Consider the following 21,850-nt stretch of genomic DNA (forward strand, 5'->3'; position numbering starts at 1 on the left):
CCATAAGGGATCTTTTCTTTCTTCACACTCTCTCAGCCACTCCATCAGGCACTCATCCCACTATAATCACTAGATATTTACTGCTGGAATTCTATCAGCCTTATTGGGGACCAAGCACCTTGGGAGCATTGATCATATCATGTTTATCTTTCTAGATCTGCAATGCTTAGCCCAGTGCTGAACCCCAAAATGTGTTCAAGAAATCTTTGTTGTATGCCAATCAAAGGGCTGGAAAGAGGAGAGAAGGCAGTTCTGGAAGGGAAGGCACAGAAAGAGCAAAGGCATGGGGACAGGCACACCAGTGTGTCCAGGGGAACAAGGTCAACTTGTAGGAGGGACAGTTTGTGTCAGGACAGTGCCAAACTTGGCAGCTTGGGAGCGTCAGGGCCTTTGTCCCTTCTCTACTTGACCACCTCCACCCGCTTCCCTGCTTTTGGGGTTGACTGGATAAACATCTGAGTTTGGTTCACTTAAATTTACTTAACACTCAAGCTGGAAAATCTCTTTCCCACAGAGCTAGTTACATCAGCTCTCTGGAGTCGAAGTGATGATATCTGGGGCACGGTTTTAATGGGGAGGGTCTAGTCTAACAGAAATGCTCTAAAAGAGAGGTTGTGTCTATCTCTGCCAAGAAGGAAGGAGACTCTGACTGTCTGAAGTCATACACGTCATGTTTGTTAAGCCCCCAGCAGTGTTCATACTGTAGGCCACTCAATCCTCACTTGTTCATGGAATTAAAACTCAAGAGTAAGGAGCAGAGCTGCCTGAACCTCTGCCACACAGTCACATTTCCTCTCCAGAGCCAGGATACTTTGCAGGGAAAATTCTAAAGTAGCTCTGAGACTACCAGAGTGGGAAAGGGGGAAGAAATGTAGGATGACAACACTATTTAAATTAAAGCTAAAAGAACTAACTCCAGACGATTAGGTGCAGAGGATACTGTTGAGTTGAGCACCACCTTAGCCATACAGAAATTGGTGATTTTTAATTTTTGTTTGACTTTTCACAAGATGGTGGAATTTTTGGAAGGGACTTTGCCAATTATATTCACAGTCCGTTTGATCACACAACTAGTTGGTGTCAGAACTGAACCTTGTGATGACTGCTTTCACTTGCTTTATGCTTTTTACATTTTTAGAGTCTTTTTCCTAATATGTGTACTTCTTGTAACCAGTGATATAGGTTGCTATCCCCATTTTAAAGATGAGGCCATTGAGGTTCAGAGTCAGAGTCTGCTAAATGGTAAACCTTCCTGTTGAGAGCTGCTTTCCCTTTTCTTCTTCCCCTCTTGTTTCAACTTATTGCAGGGAATAACAATGAAATGAGTGCTAGAACTAAGGACAGGTGTCCACCCATTGCTGCTTTGGGCTCTCCTTACGTGACAGAAGGAGAACCCTTCAGAGTCCCCGACAACCTTGGTGGGGAGGAGTGTCGCCAGGAGCATCACTGATTCATCACCCCACCCTGGAAATCCCCAAGGCTCTGAAGCCCAGGGGACCACTGTGCATTCCCCAAGAAGTTCCGACTGCAGCTCTCCCGGCAGGGTATGAAAAACCTCAGGCACACTTTTTCAGACAACCGTTAGCAGGCCACAGAAGTTCCCTAAGACACTTGGTTAACCTTCGTCAAATCTGTTCTGACTGTGTGGGTGGCTGGGTTTCATCAAGAGAGTGCTGAAAGCAGCAACCTGGAAGGTCGGAATCTGGACCCAGGAGATCCTCAGGTCTCTGCCCTCTCTCCTCCTTCCTTTGCGACTCCCCCTTTCTGAAATGTAAACCCTGACAAAATGCTTACATATTATACGTGCTCCTTTATTTGCAAGATTTCCCAGGATTTATGAGGTATTTTCTCTAAATTTGTGCTAAGCTCAAGGTTCTAAAATCCAGCAGAGTTACATGTGAGGGGAAATCCACTGTGGGATCTTTCAGTTCTTAAAACACACGCTAAGAGATGCCATGCTCACTGGGCATTGCCAATGGGTTCAGTCACTTTTTGGAATGATTTCTGCAATTAGTACTAAAATGAAGGAGGACAGATTCTACTTTTGAAAATTAATGCAGAAGTTTGGACAAGACATCTTTACTTGCTTTTATTTCTCATTTATCAGTCCCAGCTTTCCCAAGAAGTTATTGAACCTTGCTGGTTTCACTAACTTAAAAAAAAAAAAAAAAAAAAAAAAGCTGCTCTTCTTTTGTCCACAGAGTGAGCTGCTGGTAGCTGAGATCGGGGTCGCCAGCGTGGTGACTTTCAGACACTAGCCAGATGGCTTCATAAACAGATTCCCTGAGTGGCGAGGGCAGAGGTGAGGACAGACAATGAAGATGGGGAGCGTCAGCAAGAAGCCGGAACATCTTTTGGAGACAGCAGTGGGTAACAGGGAAACAACACATCTGACTCGGTGTTTAAGAAAGGTTAAGTAATGATGCTACTGGTACCAGACTATTAGTCCCTAAAGAAGACCTCAAGAGATGCGTGTTTAAAGTTTCCATAAACCCCAGATGATAAATCTTCTTGTCTTTCTTCCCAACTTTCAAAAATGGTGCATATTACTCAAGAAAAACCACAACGCTTTGAGCTGGCACTAGTTAGCCCAATTTAAGGTCAGATTTTGCATAGAAGATTCCGAGACAGGAAATTCATTGGCGTAAAACCCATCAAGAGGGTACTGAAACAATACCATCCTTTCCACAATCTTCACACCAAGATGTGCTGTGTCATCTGTGGGTGTCTTTCTGGATGGTTTGCTTGTAAAAATGACTACAGCACCTCTGCATTGCTGGGGAGACTCTGTTGTGAAATTCTACGGAATGAAAGAAAAGGGGATATTTTGCTGTGCAGCCTGGAGTCTATTCTCGGTTAGGAAGGAGGAGGAGGAAGCCGTTGGTTTGAAGGACGAGTCTGTACTGTGACTTCCTCAGTTAAACAAAATAAAGTACTGGTTTCTTCTCTAATTAGGAGTGGTGTCAAATCTGTCCAAAAGAAAACACTGCTATCCTTCCACGCACTTTAATAAACAGATCTTTGGGACAACATGTTTACAACGTGCCTTTTACAACTGATGCCCTTAAAGCATCATTCATTTCTGACAAGTCAGCCAGGTTGGCCTGTTACCTTTCAAACTACTAGGTTTTCATAATACTTCTATAAATGAATGTACTCCCAACTGGCTATTACTTCTGAGAAAACTAGGAAGTGATCTGAAAAAGATGATAATTTATGATAATACAAGGCAAGACCAATTGTTCCTCTTTGGATTAACAGTTCAGAGTTGAACTGAAGTCCAGAGACTTGAATTTCTAATCACTATTATCCCCTGCAATGTTAAAACTTCCTCGGCCAATTTTGCCATTGATAGAACTTTCATTTAATAACTATTAGACTGCATTTCCTAAGAAACATTAACTGAAATATATTATTCAACCATTTTACATAAGAATATAACAAACTTAAATTCTTATTTCAGTTTTTTTGGGTTTTAATTATCATGGATACATAATAATTATACTTATGTATGGAGTCATGTGATATTTTGACCTGCATAAGGCTTCTTATGCTGATGGACCATATTGGCAGGAGTGATTATCGTGAAGAGCTAGAATTGCTGCCACACAGCAAGGATAGCAAGGAGAATGTCTTGAACCAAAGCATACGATTGGTAATGACCAAATCAGGGTAACTGGGATATCCATCACTTCAAGCACTTGTTATTTCTTTGTGTTAGGAACATTCTAACTCCCCTCTTTTGGCTAGTTTGAGACACGTGACAAATTAATGCTAACTATTGTCACTCTGTGATGGTACTACACACCTTCTTCCTTCTATCTAAAACTTAAATTCTAATAATATGTATTAACAGCTATGTTCTGATTTTATATTGATGAGTCTAAGATGCTTTCAGAGATATTTTTATATTAAGTCAACATATGTATAAATTAGAACTAATGACATCTTTCTATCAAAAACTGAAATTCTAATAATATGTATTAACAGGTATGTTCTGATTTTATATTGATGGGTCTAACACACTTTCAAAAATATTTTCATATTAAGTCAACATATGTATAAATTAGAATTAATGACATCATTACAAAAATGGTAAGATCAAGGTTTACATAAACAAGACTTATTTAAGAATTTTATGGGCTGGGCGTGGTGGCTCAGGCCTGTAATCCCAGCATTTTGGGAGGCCGAGGTGAGCGGATCACCTGAGGTCAGGAGTTTGACACCAGCCTGGCCAACATGGTGAAACCCTGTCTCTACTAAAAATACAAAAAATAACCGGGTTTGGTGGCACACACTATAATCCCAGCTACTTAGGAGGCTGAGGCAGGAGAATCAGTTGAACCTGGGAGGCAAGAGGTTGCAGTGAGCCCAGATTGCGCCATTGTACTCCAGCCTGGGCAACAAGAGCTAAACTCTGTTTCAAATAAAAACAAATTAAAAAAAAAAAAAAGAATTTTATGGATCAAACTGCGACCCCTAGAAATACTACCACTCTGAATTGTACATGTTACAACTTACCCACATTTCATGTTAAACACACACACACAATTTTATGAATTTTTGTAATTGGATTTTAAAGTTACAACTTATTTTGTTACCTGCAACTTATTTATTTGTAATTGGCTGTAAGTGCATGGCCATAATTCATGCATAATTTAGAAATTCTTTTGGAGAGAAAAATCTAACCTACAAATTGTTTTCAAATGCAGTTACATTTTTATAAATATTAAATTTAACAATTAGCGTCATGTCACTTTTTATATTTGTAGACATTGAATTAAACATTTGTTTTGATTTTGTGATTTTATTTTTGTGTTATGGAATCAATACAATTTTTTCCAGTGGTCTCTAGCATTTCTGTAGAGTCTCGAGAAGCACTGTTCAAAGTGCCTGATGTTCATAATGACCCTGTTTAAAAAATCCTTTATAAGGAATTTTATATTTTATATTTTATAAGTCACAAAATATGATGTAAATGCATAGGACATTGAACAAGTGGTAATATTATCTTATTGTTGTGTTCTGTCTCTTGTTCCTATAAGCTAGACTATGCAAGTCCTGAAACCAAGAGTGAGAAGTTGGATTGGCTCTCCTGTGTACACTCCTGGTGACCTACCTGTAGAATTCTTACTTCTTGTCCTTTAACACTTAAACTCTGTTTGCCCTGGTTCTTGTGAGAGGGACTGAAGAACTTCCTGCAGGGGACACAGTAAAGGTACTAGTAATCTATATTTCTATAAATCTGAAGCTGTGACTACTACCCAATCAGTTTAGGCATCTTATGCTGATGGACCATATCGGCAAGGGTGATGATCATGAAGAACTGGAATTGCTGCCACATAGCAAGAATAGGAAAGAATATGTTTTGAACTAAAGGAATTCCCTTGGTGTCTGTCGGAGCTTCCAAAGCCCAGTGCTAACTGTTAATGGACAAGGACAAAAAGCACAGCCCCAAATCAGTAAAGCAACTAAAGGTTCTGATTCTTTGAGCATGACGGCCTGGGTTCACCATAGTGTTGGCTGACGGGGAGGGAAAGCTAAAACATGTGATGCAGAAAGAGGATGAAAAATATCAGATTTGGCTTTAGGATCAGCTGCATCAGCAGGGACTAGGATCTCTGCCATGGAAGCTTGGGTTTGAAGGTTTTGATAGAGATTTCAGCTGGCCACCACCTTGAAGATTCTGTGATAGTTTGGACTTAACATAGGGTTTGAGCAAAGCTGGGCAGTGTGAGGGGTGGACTGCACTGGGCAGTTTAGGTGCCCTGCTCCATGTCATGTTGGACCACCTTTTCTCTCCTTTCCCTTCCCCTTCCCCTTCCTTCCCTTTCCCTTTTCCTTTCCCTTTCCCTTCCCCTTCTTTCCCTGTCCTTTCCCTTCTTTCTCTTTTCTGTTTTCTTTCTTCCTTTCTTCTTCCCTTCCCCTTTTTCCCTCTCCCCTCCCCCTCCCCTCCCCTCTCCCCTCCCCTCTCCCCTCCCCTCTCCCCTCCCCTCTCCCCTCCCCTCCCCCCTCCCCTCCCCTCTCCCCTCCCCTCCCCTCCCCTCTCCTTTCCTTTTCAGAAGGTATCTCACTCTGTTGCCTAGGCTAGGGTGCATGGCACAATAATGGTTCACTGCAACCTCCACCTCCCAGGCTCAAGCAATCCTCCCACCTCAGCCTCTGGAGTAGCTGGAACCACCGGTGTGTGCCACCACGCCCAGCTAAATTTTGTATTTTGTATTATTATTATTATTATTTTGTACAGACAGGATTGTGCCATGCTTTCCAGGCTGGTCTCAAACTCCTGGGCTCAAGTGATACACCTGCCTCGGCCTCCCAAAGTGCTGGGAGTATAGGCATGAGCTACCGTGCCCAGACTTGGCCCACCTTTTTAATTTCAACATTGCTATAGCAACCAGCTCATGCAGATATATTCTGAGAACACCTTTCTTCAACCATTCCTCACTTCTCTTGCTTTCTGCCCTGGGACTTCTTGGCTACTGTGATGGAAGATGTCCAGCCATTCTGATACACTAAAAAACCTGGACAGCGGTGGCTCACGCTTGTAATCCCAGCACTTTGGGAGGCTGAGGCAGGTGGATCACCTGAGGTCAGGAGTTCAAGGCCAGCCTGACCAAGATGGTGAAACCCTGTCTCTACTAAAAATACAAAATTAGCTGGGTATGGTGGCCTGTAATCCCAGCACTTTGGGAGGCTGAGGCGAGCGGATCACCTGAGGTCGGGAGTTTGACACCAGCCTGGTCAACATGGTAAAACCCTGTCTATTCTAAAAATACAAAAATTAGCTGGGTTTGGTGGCACATGCCTGTGATCCCAGCTACACGGGAGGCTGAGGCAGGAGAATCACTTGAACCCGGGAGGCAGAGGTTGCGGTGAGCCGAGATCGCGCCATTGCACTCCAGCCTGGGCAACAAGAGCAAAACTCTGTCTCAAAACAAAAACAAAAACAAAAACACCTGGATATTTGAAGGTATTATTACCCTTCGGGGCAACCCTAGACCAGGGATGGCAGAACCCTGTGGATAAATGCCCCTATATTGTTTTCTTCAGATGGACATATTCAAGGTGGGTTTTATACAGATCCTCAGAGGATCCCCAGGGGGACTGGCCCTCAGAAATTCATAGAGATAATCAGCTTGCAAATGAATGCCAGTATAGGCTTTCCCTTTCTCTCTGCTCTCTTCTTCCTAGTCAATCATGCCTGTTTCCTGGGATCACTTCCTAACAAAGCTACCTGTGTGCAAGTCCCTGTCTCAGGTTCTGAATTTGGTGAAACTCAGACTAAGAGAGATAAAAACTGTTCTAATTCCCTATTCTGAATATATTGGCTTTTCCCTCCTGCAAATTGTGTGTGCATGTAACATAAATTTATAACATTAATTAATATATTTATAAAATTAATCAAATTTATAGTCAAGGATTGAGAGGCTCAGTTCTCAAATCTGTGTGATCATTGAAATTGCTTGGAGATGCCCTCAAACCCACCATGGCAGAATCTCCAGGGTTTTGGTCCAGAACCTTACATTTTCTTAATATTCTATGATTCATTCTATACTAGTTGTGTTCCAGAACTACTGATAGGGATGCCCTATGCCTGTTCCAGTGACAAAGGATTAAGAACTCATGAACTCACAGATATTGTCAAGCAGGAGGAGGACGTATGGGACCCTAAACTTTCTTTAGGCAGAGAGAGTCAGAGGAAAGGCAGGTGCACACAAGATTTTCAAAGGGCTGTGTGCTCTGTCAGATGCCCACAACAATTCCTGGTGTTATATGAGATGGCTGATATTTTGGTTTGGCTTGATATTAAAGACTTTGTGAAGTTGCTGGCTTGTTCCAGTTTTGAAATTGTCATGGCGTTCATTGCTTCAAAAGCGTCTTCTCTTTTCTCTGTAGATGACTATGCTCTCTTCTGCATCTGAGAGCCCTCTATTTAGTTCTAAAGACAGTCAAGTTTACAACACACGGAGAAAACAACAATCATGCTACATTTTCACTTGTTGAAGGTTCCGAGAATATAAGTTTTTAATGTGTAAATTCTGACATTTGAAATTCTTTTTTTAAAAGATATTAGCTTAGGAATCACAAGAGATGGTCTCCCTTGATCCTGCCTTAAAGAGGCCTTCAGAGCATTTTACAGATGAGGCCATCTTCCCACTAGGCTACGGGCACAGTGCCAAGGGCCCTCAGGCTTTACGAGGTCTGTGAAAATGGTGCAGGCTGGTGCCTCCTCACTGAGTGCCTTTGTGAAAGGTGTGCCCTCTAGGCCCTTTGGGGGACCACAGTCCTGTGGTGGGTTCTCCCATTTTACATAACAAATCCACTTTGAACATTTCCACTTTTCTGAGCCTTCCATTGCTCTCCTCCATATTCTGCAAGACAGTCTGGTGCATCTCTATTGCATTTTAGTCTTATCATTGTCCCAAACTTCAAGGAGCTATCCCAGCAGTAGATGAGGACTAGTTCCAGGTGACTGCACCAGGGTGTCAAATCAGATGCATGGGACATTGCTCTGATGTCGGTAGAATTTCTCCTTATTCAGTCTTACATTCAACTTCCAAGATCCTCTCCCATGTGCTCCCTCAGTCCCTGCCAGCACACATGGGGAGCTCTGGTAGTATGAGGTTGTGTATGTGATTTCCTCCCATGGCAGGGATAGTATTTCCTCACTTGGGTTGTGCTTAAACTGACTCTAGTTTTTGGTTTGGAGTGAAGGGAGAGGCAAGGCGTTCTGGGGGAAGATAAGCATCATGGTACAAAGTACCTGCCTCAGGTGAGGTCTTCTCATTGTTTCCAGGTGAGAGGTGACTGCTTTTTCCCAGACAGGGAAAGGGAATGTTTTATTAGTTTGAAGGTGAAGAGGATTTGGAGTGTTCCAAGTTCTCAGGCTCATCTTCCCAAACATCCCCATCCTGGGTCTCTAGATCCCACTCTTTCTCTATTAGGACTCTAACTGCGGCACAGGAAAACATCGAAGCTGTGCGTTCAGTCTGTGTTACTCTGCTCCCCTTCTTATCAAATCCAGGGTCTGGATTTCAGCACAGCCTGCTCTCTGGCCATAGGAGACAAGTATTATCTCCCAGCTTCAACACTGCCAAGGAGACATTTTTACTTTCATAGGATGTCCCGAAGTTGTTAGTTGGATAACTTGAGCCTCTTTTTTTCTCTCTCTTTTTTTTTTTTTTTTCAAAGTATCTAAAGCCCTTAACAAAAGCTGGATAACTCCATAATTTTTAAAATTACCATTGCCTGGCTGGTCTCAGTGGCTCACACCTGTAATCCCAGCACTTTGGAAGGCCGAGGTGGGTGGACTACCTGTGGTCAGGAGTTCAAGACCAGCCTGGCCAACATGGTGAAACCCCATCTCTACTAAAAATACAAAAAATTAGCTGTGTGTGGTGGCAGGCGCCTGTAATCCCAGCTACTTTGGGAGGCTTAGGCAGGAGAATCGCTTGAACCTGGGAGGCAGAGGTTGCCGTGAGCCAAGATCATGCCATTGCACTCCAACCTGAGCAACAAGAGTGAAACTCTGCCTCAAAAAAAAAAAAAAAAAAAAAAAAAAAAAAAAATATACCATTGCCCGTACCATTGAAGGGCTCCCACTGCCCATAAGCAAATGCTTCTCATACCACCCATGCTTCATCCCAGTTCCACCTGTGAGAGTTTTAGTAATCACGATGCTCTTTCATGCCAGAGTTAATTAGCACCTTACTATCGGCAGTAGAGTCTTTACTGCCCTCTGATCCAATTCCAAAATCCCATCTCAAGATTCTTCTTTTGAGGCCCACTTCTGGTATTCTTTGTCTTAATCTAGGTTTTCCCCAAAAGTGTGAGCCTGAGAGAAGGGCCTGCATTCAGGTAGTTAATTTAAGGAAGTGATTCCAAAGAACAGGTGCCAAGCACTGAGGGGAGAGAGGATAATAGGCAAGGAGTGGGAGTCAATGCAAGAGGGTAGTCATTAAGTTCGTGAGCCCATCATCCCTTTGGGAGACTGTAGCTTGATCCCAGTGGGGTCCGACTGAAAAGCTGTGCAGCATGCGCCTCAAGATGGTCTGCTTGGGACACACAAGAGAGGGGTATTTACCCAAGTATCCACTTGCTTCCTTTCTCTACTAGTCAAGGGTTGCTCCATGGTGTGCTAATTCCTCATGCTTCCAAGCTTGTGCATGTTTGAAAAATGCATGGTGTCCTGTATGGTGGACAGAGATACCTGGTGCAGCTACTGCAAGATGTTTTCAGGTTATTCCTGCAACATCTGTTCCCTGACATCAGCTGGGGTGAAAAGGTGGGCCACGATCACCTGAGGCAGGGCACGGCAGGTATCCTGTCAGGACCCAGCCAAGAACCCATCTGTTAAGTTGAAACCAGAATAGAAGACTAAAAACAAAACACACACACACCACTAATGTGCATCTTATGGATTGTATGTTACTCTCAATTAAAAAAAAAAATGTATGTGTGGAGAAACATCTCATTTCATTTTCTCTCCTTTTATTCTTCTCTAAATGTTTAAACCATGGAGAAAGTAAAATACCCCTAGGAGAAAGTTGCTTGCGTATTCCAAATGAAAAATAATAATAATAGAGTGAAAAATGAAGAAAGGGAAACAAGCGAAAAAGGCAGCTGCCCAAAGGACTCAAGGGAAGAAAAATCTAACCCCGAATGATGCCTGATTTGTCTTGAAGAAGATACCCCATACCTCTGCTCCAGGCCAACGCCTCCTCAGCCCCAGCGCTTCCTCAGCCCTCAAGTCCCAGTTGATTTCTCTGTGGTTTCCAGCTGCTTCCCCCTCCCCCCACTCCGCAGGCCCGGCCCTCCCACAGTTACTGGCTCTGTCATCTGTGCCCCTGAAGCCTTTGACACAAACCTCTGTTCTAGCATCTATCAGCACAGCAGCTCTCTGTTTAACCTTCCTAATAGATCAGGGCCTCCCTGGTTTTGTTTTGTTTTGTTTTGTTTTTTTAAACCATGGGTGCTTTTTCCAGTCCTTTGTATGAGCTCAATTTCTGAGTTTCACTTATTTAGTTATTTAGCAAATGACCTTTCCGGGTCTGCTGTGTGCTGGGCACAGCGAGAGAGTGACACCATTTTATAAGACCCAGGTCCTTGCCTCAGCAGGAGGCAAAGAAATCCATTGGGCAGGCCAGAGAGGTAACTGATTAAAAGTCCCAGCTCCATTATAAAGCAGGAAATCCTAATTTCAGGTGTTAGACGGATGGTCTTGAGCTGGAAAAACCCATGGGGTGAGCTGGGGAGATAATGATTCCATCAGAGGTGAAGACACAGGGTAGCCTGTGGAGGAGGTGGGTGACCCTCAGCTAGGGACCTGAGCATACACTTCCCACCTCACACAGGCGCGTGCGCGGAGGAAACAGAGCAGCTGTGACGGGCCGAGGCCAGCCTGGGCGGGGAAGAGTGGGATCCGGGGGATGGGGTGGTCAGACTGCTAAATCCGGTTGCATCCAGAAAGGATGAACTTGCTGAGGGCTCTATTAGGACAATAGTTCTGAGGACCAGAAGCAGTTTAAGCACAGTCTGCATTACCTGGCCCGACCCATGTTTCCCCCACAGCCTTTACTCCCTCCCCACCTGTTGTCCATCTCAGATCTAACTCACCCCTGGAATAAAAGTCACCATGTGGAGGTAACGGGCTGGGGCTGCCCACAAACCGGCCCTGTGAGTGCTTTGGAAAAAAACGCCTTGCCAGGAAAGAGTGATTCAGAGACCTCACGGCTTCCACTCTCAATCTCAGGTCTCAGGGCAGTTTCAGGTCTAGGTCAAGAGTTGAAACAGCCCAGAGAAACCATCCTCAGTTCCCTCAAAGTGAGGCTGCTCTGAACCTGTCTGAGGTTTCTGGTCAGGCCTGTGCAGAAGTTTGACTAGGCCTCACTTTTCCATTGGCAGCCTGTTCTGTTAATTTGGAAATTTTCATGAATTATTTTGAAAGCATCCACGACTGGGGGGAAAGAAGTGGATGCCTGATTTGTCACTTTTATTTTTTCATTATTATTGTTATTTTTTGAGACAGTGTCTAGCTCTGAAGCCGAGTCACTGTCTGGGGTAAATGCCCGAGATTCGTTGTCTCACGGCCATGGAAAACGAGGACGCAGACATACAAAGAGCGAGGTTCAGAGCAGAAGTTTAATAGGCAAAAACCCCGTTTTCATGGTAAAGGTTAAACTTCACCATGTTACCCAGGCTGGTGTCAAACTCTTGGGCTCAAGTGATCCGCTCCGCTCGGCCTCTCAAAGTGCTGGAGCTACAGACATGAGCCACTGTGCCAGGCTATCACTTGAATTTTTTTGTTTAACTGAGGTCAATTTATATGACACAATACTAAGCATTTTTTTCTTTTTTTTGGAGACGCGTCTCACTCTGTCGCCAGGCTGGAGTGCAGTGGTGTGATCTTGGCTCACTGCAACCTCTGCCTCCTGAGTTCAAGGGATTCTCCTGCCTCAGCCTCCTGAGTAGCTGGGATCACAGGCACATGCCACCATGCCCAGCTGATTTTTGTATTTTTGGTAGAGAAGGGGTTTCACCATGTTGGCTAGGATAGTCTCGATCTTTTGACCTTGTGATCTGCCTGCCTCCCAATGTGTTTGTATTATAGGCGTGAGCCACTGCACCTGGCCCAAAGCTAAGCATTCTTTTTTTTTTTTTTTTTTTTTTTGAGATGGAGCATCCTTAAGTGTACAAGGCAGTGACATTTAGTACATTCATGGTGTTGGGCAACCTGTATCTAGGTCCAAACCATTTTTGTCACCCCAGAAAGTTATCCCATATCCATCAAGCAGTCCCTGCCATTTCTCCCTCCTACAGCCCCTGGAATCACCAATCCACTTTCCATCTCTACAGATTTAATGATTCTGGATACGTCACGTAAACACATCATACAACATGTGGCCTTGTGTGTCTAGTTTCTTTCACTTAGTGTAATATTTTCAAGGTTTATCCATATTGTAGCATGGATCAGAACTTTATTTTTATTTATTTAGTTTTTTGCGACGAGTTTTGCTCTGTCGCCCAGGCTGGAGTGCAGTGGTGCTCTATTCATCCATCGCTTTTATTTTTTGCCACCTCTTAATATCTTGGATGTTGAGGCATCTGAAGATGAAACTGGGTCACAGAGTCCCTTCTGTGTTCTTTGAAAAGGAAGCAACTTGTAAAGGAAGTGAGGACAACCCAAAGTGCAATTCCCTAAATTCAGCACCTTTAGGTTAAATACACATTTAGCTGGTTAGGAAAGTCTTCTTCTGACTCTGCTGTGAAGGAGACAAGAGAGATCTTTGATGTATTTAAGTATTTTCTTGCTTAAAATAAAGCACTGAACTTGAATTCCCTAAGTAGGTCTCTCTTCTCTGATTAGACAGTTTTCTTAATGCTCTAAAGTCGACTTTTTGGTCGACTTTAGAAATACGTAGAAATACGATGAAATACGTATTTAGAAATACGTAGAAATACGATGGGTGAGTTCAGTTCTCCAAATCTTGAAGTATAAATACAGCAGGGCTCGAACAATGAGATGAGAGACAGACACCTGCCCATGGGGCCTGGTGTTTGGGTTTGGCTTGTCTCCACCCATGAGGTTCAGCCTCCACTTTATCACCAGCCCATCATTTGTGCTCACAGAGCTAGGGTCCAATCAAGACAAGAGAGGTCCTTTTTCTCTGACCTCTTTCCTTACCCAGCCACAAATTACAACAGAGGAGATGAGATGAAGAAGAGGAAACTCAACGAAAGGGATGAATGTAAACGGTGTGTTTGCCGCCCAGTGACAAGAAAGCGGTGTGAGAAAGCCAAATTGATGTATGGTTAGACCTGGCTGGGAGCGGGGAAAGCTCTGTTTCCTTGTGGGGGACTCACGGTGTCAACCTGCTAATGCTGAGGGACCAGTCAGGGCAAGCGCCCCTTTGACTTTATTCCCAGAGGATGGACTCCTGGATATCCAAGCTGAATTTCACTAGCAGATTTCTCTAAAATTTTCCCTAGAGTCCATTTACCTGAATTAGAGTACTTACAGTGAAGCTGGGGTCTGAACCTGTTAATTACATGCGATTGGTGGAAACAGCAGCTTTATGGGGCTATGGCAGAATTGGTGGGTGGATTTCTCCATTCTGAAAATAACTCTGGGTTTAATCTAGTAATCCTCTCTCTTAGCTTTGAGCTCCCGTTGGGGTCTTAGCCTTTTTCTGGGACAGCCTATAAGCTTCCAGCATTGCTTTGTTTATCCCCAACCTCATACTGAAGTGGTAGAAAAAACGGAAAACAAGAAGCAGGAAACTCGAATTTTAGATCCAGTTCTTGCCCTGGGCAAGTCATTACCATCTCAGTGCTGTGATCTCTAAAATGAAACAGGGAGGGGAGACATTTGCCCAGGTGTGTTCTGTATATACCAACTTCTGTGTGTCATTGTTTGAAGGATGACCTGGGGGAGCTTTGGTACCCCTCTTTCCAGCCTGCTGATTGCTTGCATAGAGGAGACCTCAGAAAAAGAAATGCAGATAAGTCAGGAAGTGCCAGGCCTGAGGGCATGGCTTACACACACGGCATGAATTTCCCTAGTGTTCTGCATTTAGAATACGATCAATTTTCACATTAAAAATCACAGTCGAAAGGAACAAAAGGTTAATTGTTGCGGTTGTTTTTTGTTTTTTGAGACGGAGTCTCGCTTTGTCACCCAGGCTGGAGTGCAGTGGTGCAATCTCAGCTCACTGCTCACCGCAACCTCCGCCTCCCAGGTTCAAGCGATTCTCCTGCCTCAGCCTCCCGCGTAGCTGGGACTACAGGCGTCCACCACCACGCCTGGCTAATTTTTTGTATTTTTAGTAGAGACAGGGTTTAACTGTGTTAGCCGGGATGGTCTCAATCTCCTGACCTCGTGATCCACCTGCCTCGGCCTCCCAAAGTGCTGGGATTACAGGCGTGAGCCACTGCACCTGGCCCAGAAAAGTTAATTTTTGCTCTTTATTGTTTTTGTTGTTAGTTACCGTCAGTTGTTAGTTGTGCTCCACCACTCCTCCACCCCCACCCTTGGCAAATAGTATAATGACAACAAAGAAGGAAGTTCACTTTTATTTCACGCAATAGACCAAAGGTAAATGGTCCAGGGCCTGAGGGGTGACTCTGCCCTTGTCCACATCCAGCTTCCACCTCTGGTCTAGGATGGCTGCCGTAGGTCTAGTCAACACCCAAGCAACAAGGAAGGAAAGTTGCAGCAGGAGAATAGGGTCTGGAGGTAGGGAGCATAAGGCCAATTCACATTGAAGTTCTAGAACTAAATCCAATGGAAACACTTCAATGATGACAGGAAATATCCTCTCCATTTACATAGGGCATACACTGAGTAAAAGACTTTGTAACTTTACTTCATCCCCTTCATTTACATAGGGCATACACCAAGTAACCAATGAAAACCTTTAGAGGGTATTTAAACCCCAGAGAACTCTGTAATTCCAGAGAATTCAGCGCCTAATGATTGGACCACTCCCACCCTGTGGAGTATACTTTCGTTTTCAATACATCTCTGCTTTTGTTGCTTTATTCTTTCTTGCTTTGTGCATTTTGTCCAATTCTTTGTTCAAGATGCCAAGAACCTGGACGCCTTCAACTGCTAACAAAATGGCAGGAGGACACTCACACCTTCCTTAGTAGGGTATGACCTGGAAGTGGCACATATTCTACTCATGTTTCATTACAAGATTTAGTCACATGGCCACATATTAAGCTGCAGAAAGCCCACAAAGTGTTGTCTGTAGGTTGGCTATGTGCCTAATTAAGATTCAGGGATTTGTTTTAGAGATGGGGAGAGTGACTATTGGTGGACCATGCTATTCTCTGCCAGTAGGCTCATTATTTTCCAAAATGACTTGTGTCAAAGTTCAGTGCCACTAAAATTGCATGGTCATGACAGTTTAACAAGTGTTTATTAAGGATCTTTTATTGTGTAAAACCTCCAGACACCATGGGAATGTTGATATGGAATATGCAGGCAACGGTTAGCACACAAGAAACCAATATAGACAGGGGTTAACTTAAATGCTGACCTTCATCGTTCATACCCCACATGTTTTGGAAAGGATCAGCAAAATCTGGGGTATGCGGGAATTTCCCTGGAGGAGGTGACTCCGGGTGGAATCTGCAGGATGGTGTTTCTCACCAACTCCTGTATCTGCTCATAGGGTCAGGGGTCACTAAAGGAAGTCCTCACTTGACCCTCAGTGCCATTCTAACCAACTTTTTAACCCTTTCACTGTATCTTTCCACTGTCAACATTGCAAAATGGTAGGGTTTTGAAACATACTTCCTCTTCCTTTTCACTTCATCTGTAGGGACGTATGAATGAGTGGAGTAAAGCACTCAGAAGAGTGGCAGGAAAAGAGGATTCATGTATGCCAGAGGAGCTGCAGGCTCTCGATAGGTTGAGAAAATGCAGGTCTTCCAGCTGCTGAGGGTGTATGCTTCCACCACGCCTCATAGCACCCCCTGAAAAAGTGGGGTCTCTAAAGTTCTATTAACAGGCCCAGTTACTAAACACTTTTAACCAGAAAATACTCCCTCTGGGTCCTTTTCCTTTACATTCCATGAGTTGGAGAAGGGAAGGAATTAGTGGAGTAGTTGAATAAATGGCTGAATGAAATGATACCAGTTGATGGTGTAAGACCCTACAAGCAGCAAAAGTCTTGACTATAAAAGATACTTTGTTAAAACTGAGAAGAAGATATTCATTTTTGGCCCCCGCTCCCCGGATTTTCATCTCGTAGCCAATCTCCACATTCCTCCAAAACGTGTCCTGTTTGGCAGGATCTCATGCTCTACTTTCTTGTTCTACATTTTCTGGAGTCTAAGCCTACCTTCTCTTCTCTCATTCTTCATTCCTCTATCCACCCATCTATCCTGTCATCTACCCATCCAATCATCCATTTGTGAGAAATGAAATTTAAAAGCTGTTGGAACCCCAAAAAACACTGAGAGATGTGACTGTGATTTGAGTCACATACAGTTGCTACTTTTGTTTCTCAGATTATAGATTAACTATTTTTCTTATATTTCTTGTTCTCTATCATGGCTAGAGGCAATTAAATGACCTCAAGAACAAAAACCTCCTGCCTTCTAAATTGATGACCATTGTTACAGACTAACTTCCCCTGTGTTGTGTTGCTTTGCTTAGACCAGATGACAGACAGCCCATGACTATTACACCCTCTGTAAAAGGTGACAAATGCACCCTTTACAAAAAGAAACACTGCCTATAACCAATCAAGTGGCTGTAACTATGTGCCAACTTTGTATGAAAAATGCTGTAATCCTGCTAAAAGCTCCTCTGTTTCTGCCTATATAAATGAAACCATAACTTCTGTATTTTAAACTCTGACTCCATTCCTTTGGAATTGGTGTTTCCGGGTAGGCCATCCTCAAACTGCAGTTGAATAAACTCTCTTGAAAGTTGGGGTTCCAGCTGGGCGTGGTGGCTCAAGCCTGTAATCCCAGCACTTTGGGAGGCTGAGGCGGGTGGATCACCTGAGGTCAGGAGTTTGAGATCAGCCTGACCAACATGGTGAAGCCCCATCTCTACTAAAAATACAAAAATTAGCCAGGCGTGGTGGCAGGTGCCTGTAATCCCAGCTACTTGGGAGGCTGAGGCAGGAGAATCGCTTGAACCTGGGAGGTGGAGGTTGCAGTGAGCCGAAATCACGCCATTGTACTCCATCCTGGGCGACAAGAGCGAAACTCCATCTCAAAAAAAAAAAAAGAAAAAAAAAAAGAGAAGAGAAAGTTTGGGTTCTAACAGCTTTTAAATTTTATTTTTCACAAATGGACGGTTCTGACTCTAAATTATTTTATCATATTTTATTATAGGTTGACACATCCATCCATCGTCTCTTCCATCTATCCATCATCCATCCAACCAAACATACAGGTAAACTAATGTAAACCACAGTGTTATTGGCTTCAAAAATCTTAACATTACATTGTTCCCAGTTGAGAGAATTTCTGGCATAATAACAGACAAAAGGGGTAGATATTGAGGGAGAACATACAGTGGGTTTAACTATCTTATGTTCTCTACTTGATCAATAGCTGGTTAACTTAAATCTGTTATGCCAGGATAAAAGCAAATTTGAAGATGGTTTTGCTCAGTCCACAGTCACTTCTGCCTGGTTGCTATCATTATAGAATGTGAAATAAACTGCAGCTGTGGCCACAAAGTCCCTTTTGCTGAGGCTGGGAAGGTCCAGGTTGCAGCAGATGTGGAGGCCTCTGCCAGGCACCTGCCCTGGTCTCGCTGCTGACCTCCTTGCAGGGTTTCGGTGGTAGGGCTCCTCCTGTGGTCAGGTCACTGGGATTTCGAGTATGATCTGTCCTGTCATCACTTTCACTTTGATTAGCTTCATTCTGAAGAACTTTCGACAGCATTCACATGGGTCAGCATGACAAAACCAGTTCCTCTGTAGAGGACTGATTTAATCTTTTTGTACAGAGGCTGATCTTGGGAGAAAATACACTCCTGTTTATGTCAAACATACAGGACGCATCAGCCCACAGCCACGCTCAATGCTTCCTGGGTTTTCTTGGTGGGGGCCCCTCTGCATCGCTGGGACAGTGAGTGAAGAGATTGGCCCTGATGCATCAGTCCCTGCTGGGCTTGGTGCCATTGTCTCCGGGTGTAATCAAACAATCTGTATCTTAGTGGGACATCCTGCTTGCTCTGTGTGACTCAGAGCTCTCAGGCAGCTGGTTGAATCTTTGTTTATAGCAGTGCCACCCACTCACTCCACACCCCCAACTCCCTATAAACCACTCCACAGGTGGCCAGACTTCTGGTGCAAATAAAAGTTTGTCAACTGTTGCTCCCTTTCTCCCGTCTTCCTCTTCTTCTTCTTCTTTTTTTTTTTTAAACTTATCTAAACAATTAAGCTGTGGGGAGTTCATTAATAAAAGGTTTCTTTTACAAAATTATTGGCACCCTGCAAGGTGCTTTGGAGGAGAGTGGGAAGATCAATATTACCTAGAGTAAAATAGCAGGGCAGATATTACTCAAGGGAAATTGGTTCTTAATAAGAGAGAGAATATAGATTTCCACCCGGGCAGTCAGTTTGAATATGATGAAACAGTGTGTTAGAGTCGGCGGTCTGGTAATTATTTGAGAAGTCTTAGGGACTATAAATGTGTATGTGTGTGTTTTAAAAGAACAAACCAAAAAACTTCTCAGCCAAAGCTTTTCAGAAATAAAAAGCAAGTATGTCCACAGATGACCAGAACCCTATGTGAATCCATTAAATGACAAAAGTGCAGAGCATTGAATTAATTTCTGTATGGATCTAAAACCACAGAAATGGTGGATGACTGCCTGTGTTTGCCTCGGGGAGGAAGGCAGACAACAGGGTGAAAATGCAGGCTTCTAGATGCAACGGCTAATGAGAAGCCATTCCTCTTCTTTAAGCCTGGGTCTTTTACTTGTCTCTTGGAAGCTTCATGAACATGTGAAAATGGGCGGAAAGCACAGTGGAATGGTACTGAGAGCAGACCAATTTAATGGGGTGCAGATTACTCTCTATCCTTGTCATGTGAGCCAATTAACCTTCCGGTTGGCTGGTGAAATGCAACTAGCAGTTAATTGGACCATTGTTGGAAACAGTGCAGAGGCCTTAGTACCATTTGCAAATTGCTGAGATAGGAATCTCTGGATGACTCCTGGGTTGAGGGCAAACCAGTTCAGCTGCAGCTATGGTGGAACCTTGGCTCTTAGGCCCAAGGAATTTCCAGGGGACCCCTGGAAGTCCCAGTGCATTGCAGTCTTAGCACATTGCTGGAGAAGGTGAGGGAGAAGAAGAGAGAAATGAAAGAAAATTTCTAGATGAAGGGAAGACAGGAAAGATGGAGGAAGAAAGAAGGGAGGGAGATTGAATAAAAGAAAGAGGGAGAAGGTAAAGAAGGAAAGAGAGAGAGAGAATATATATATAATGCTTTTAGGTGCTACCTTTGATCAGGGCCATTGACCAAGGTCAGCTTTCTCCAACGTGTATTCAGAGGAGGGCTCATGTCCTATAAGGTATTAATTGGTGTTTTATGGGGGAAATTTTTAAAAGTGGGGCAGAGAAATCTGCATGTCCCTTCCATTTGGGAAGTGTTTCATTCAACAGGTTTCTCTGGCGTAGCTCCTCTCAGAGCCTTTTGTAAACTGGAGTGCGTTATGGAGCTCCAAGATGGGGCCATAGTATACAGTTTCTCCTTACATTATTTTATTGAGAAATTGTTTATTCAAGGACAAGCATTCTGAGAAGTGGAGTTTTTGAAATAATGATCCAGGCCTTTCCTCAACACTGAGCTATTTCTTTTCCTTTCTTTTCTTTTCTTTTTTTTTAACCTTGCAACAAAACCTTTATTAACATTTTGAACAGGTTCAGCTGTTACTGAAACTTGTAATTTCTAAACTTAAGTTGAGGCAAATGGCTATACTGCAGAGTAATGCCATCACTGGGCACTGTGAATGCAAGACTAGAGAATTAACAGCCACTCCTCAGGTGAAGGACCAGGTGCAGGGTCGACTCTTTCTGGATGTCATAGTCAGAAAGAGTGCGGCCATCTTCCAGCTGCTTGCCTGCAAAGATGAGCCTCTGCTGGTTGGGGCTGGGGGTAGGGGGTGCCTTCTTTATCCTGGATCTTGGCCTTCACATTTTTGATGGTGCCACTGGGCTCCACTTCCAGGGTGATGGTCTTGCCAATCAGGGTCTTCACAAAGATCTGCATACTACCCCTCCGACACAGGACAAGGTGCAGGGTCGACTCTTTCTGGATGTTATAGTCAGAAAGAATGCGGTCATCTTCCACCTGTTTGACTGCAAGGATGAGCGTCTGCTGCTCGGGGAGAATGCCTTCCTTATCCTGGATCTTGGCCTTCACATTTTCGATGGTGTCACTGGGCTCCACCTCAAGGGCAATGGTCTTGCAGGTAAGGCTCTTCACGAAGATCTGCATTTTGACCTGTTAGCGGATATGAAGATGCTGCAAAACACCAATCGTGTCCAGCCACAGGGACACCACCACACACTCGCCCAACAAAGCCAGTCGCCCTTACCACTGAGCTATTTCTATGTGGGTTCTTCCCTTGGCCCTCAGGCTGGGATAAATCCCTGTCTTCATGCAAAGTCAGAGACATGATTAGATACAAGATCTACAATATTTGTGGATAAAAACCAAACAGTTGCTTAAGAAAACTACAACTATTTTTTTTTTGCTGACACCAGAGTGAAATTTCCCCCATTTATCTCCCATCAGCCTTTGGTAGGAGCACAAAAGCTACCTGCTAGGCACATTGCAGCACCATGCTCATGACACCAGCCCTCGTTCATTCATTCCTTGACTCATTTATATTCAAACTCTGTCCTCATTTGCTGCTTTGCTGCTAGTTCTGGCTCCAAGCACTTCTTTTTTTTTTTTTTTTTTTTTTTTTGAGACAAAGTCTCACTGTCACCCAGGCTGGAGTGCAGTGGTGCGATCTCAGCTAAGTGCAACCTCTGCCTCCTGGGTTCAAGCGATTCTCCTGTGTCAGCCTCCCGAATAACTGGGAGTGAGCCACCACACCCAGCTAATTTTTGTATTTTTAGTAGAGACAGAGCCATGTTAGCCAGGCTGGTCTTGAACTCCTAACCTCGGGTGATCCACCCGCCTTGGCTTCCCTAACTGCTGGGATTACAGGCGTGTGTCATCGCATCTGGCCTCCAAGCACTTCTTATTCTGTCCCCGACTTAGATGCCCATGCCTGACTCCCATCCAATCAAAGTTGAAAATGTCCTGATTTGTTTTCTGGTGTTTTGACAATCAGTGTGCTTGTTTTTTTGTTTTTTTT

General features: G+C 43.9%; 1 protein-coding gene across 1 annotated transcript; it reads right to left on the minus strand.

Annotated features, from left to right (window-relative positions):
• Positions 1 to 20,366: 20,366 nt before the first annotated feature.
• On the minus strand, positions 20,367 to 20,988 carry LOC102143522 (polyubiquitin-like). Its single transcript, XM_074010858.1, is given in 2 exon segments — positions 20,367 to 20,630; positions 20,632 to 20,988. Coding segments are annotated over 2 exon segments (471 nt in total). The 5' UTR covers positions 20,980 to 20,988; the 3' UTR covers positions 20,367 to 20,507.
• Positions 20,989 to 21,850: the final 862 nt, after the last annotated feature.

The sequence above is a fragment of the Macaca fascicularis genome, chromosome 12, assembly GCF_037993035.2.
Source record: "Macaca fascicularis isolate 582-1 chromosome 12, T2T-MFA8v1.1".
NCBI classification, from domain to species: Eukaryota; Metazoa; Chordata; class Mammalia; order Primates; family Cercopithecidae; genus Macaca; species Macaca fascicularis.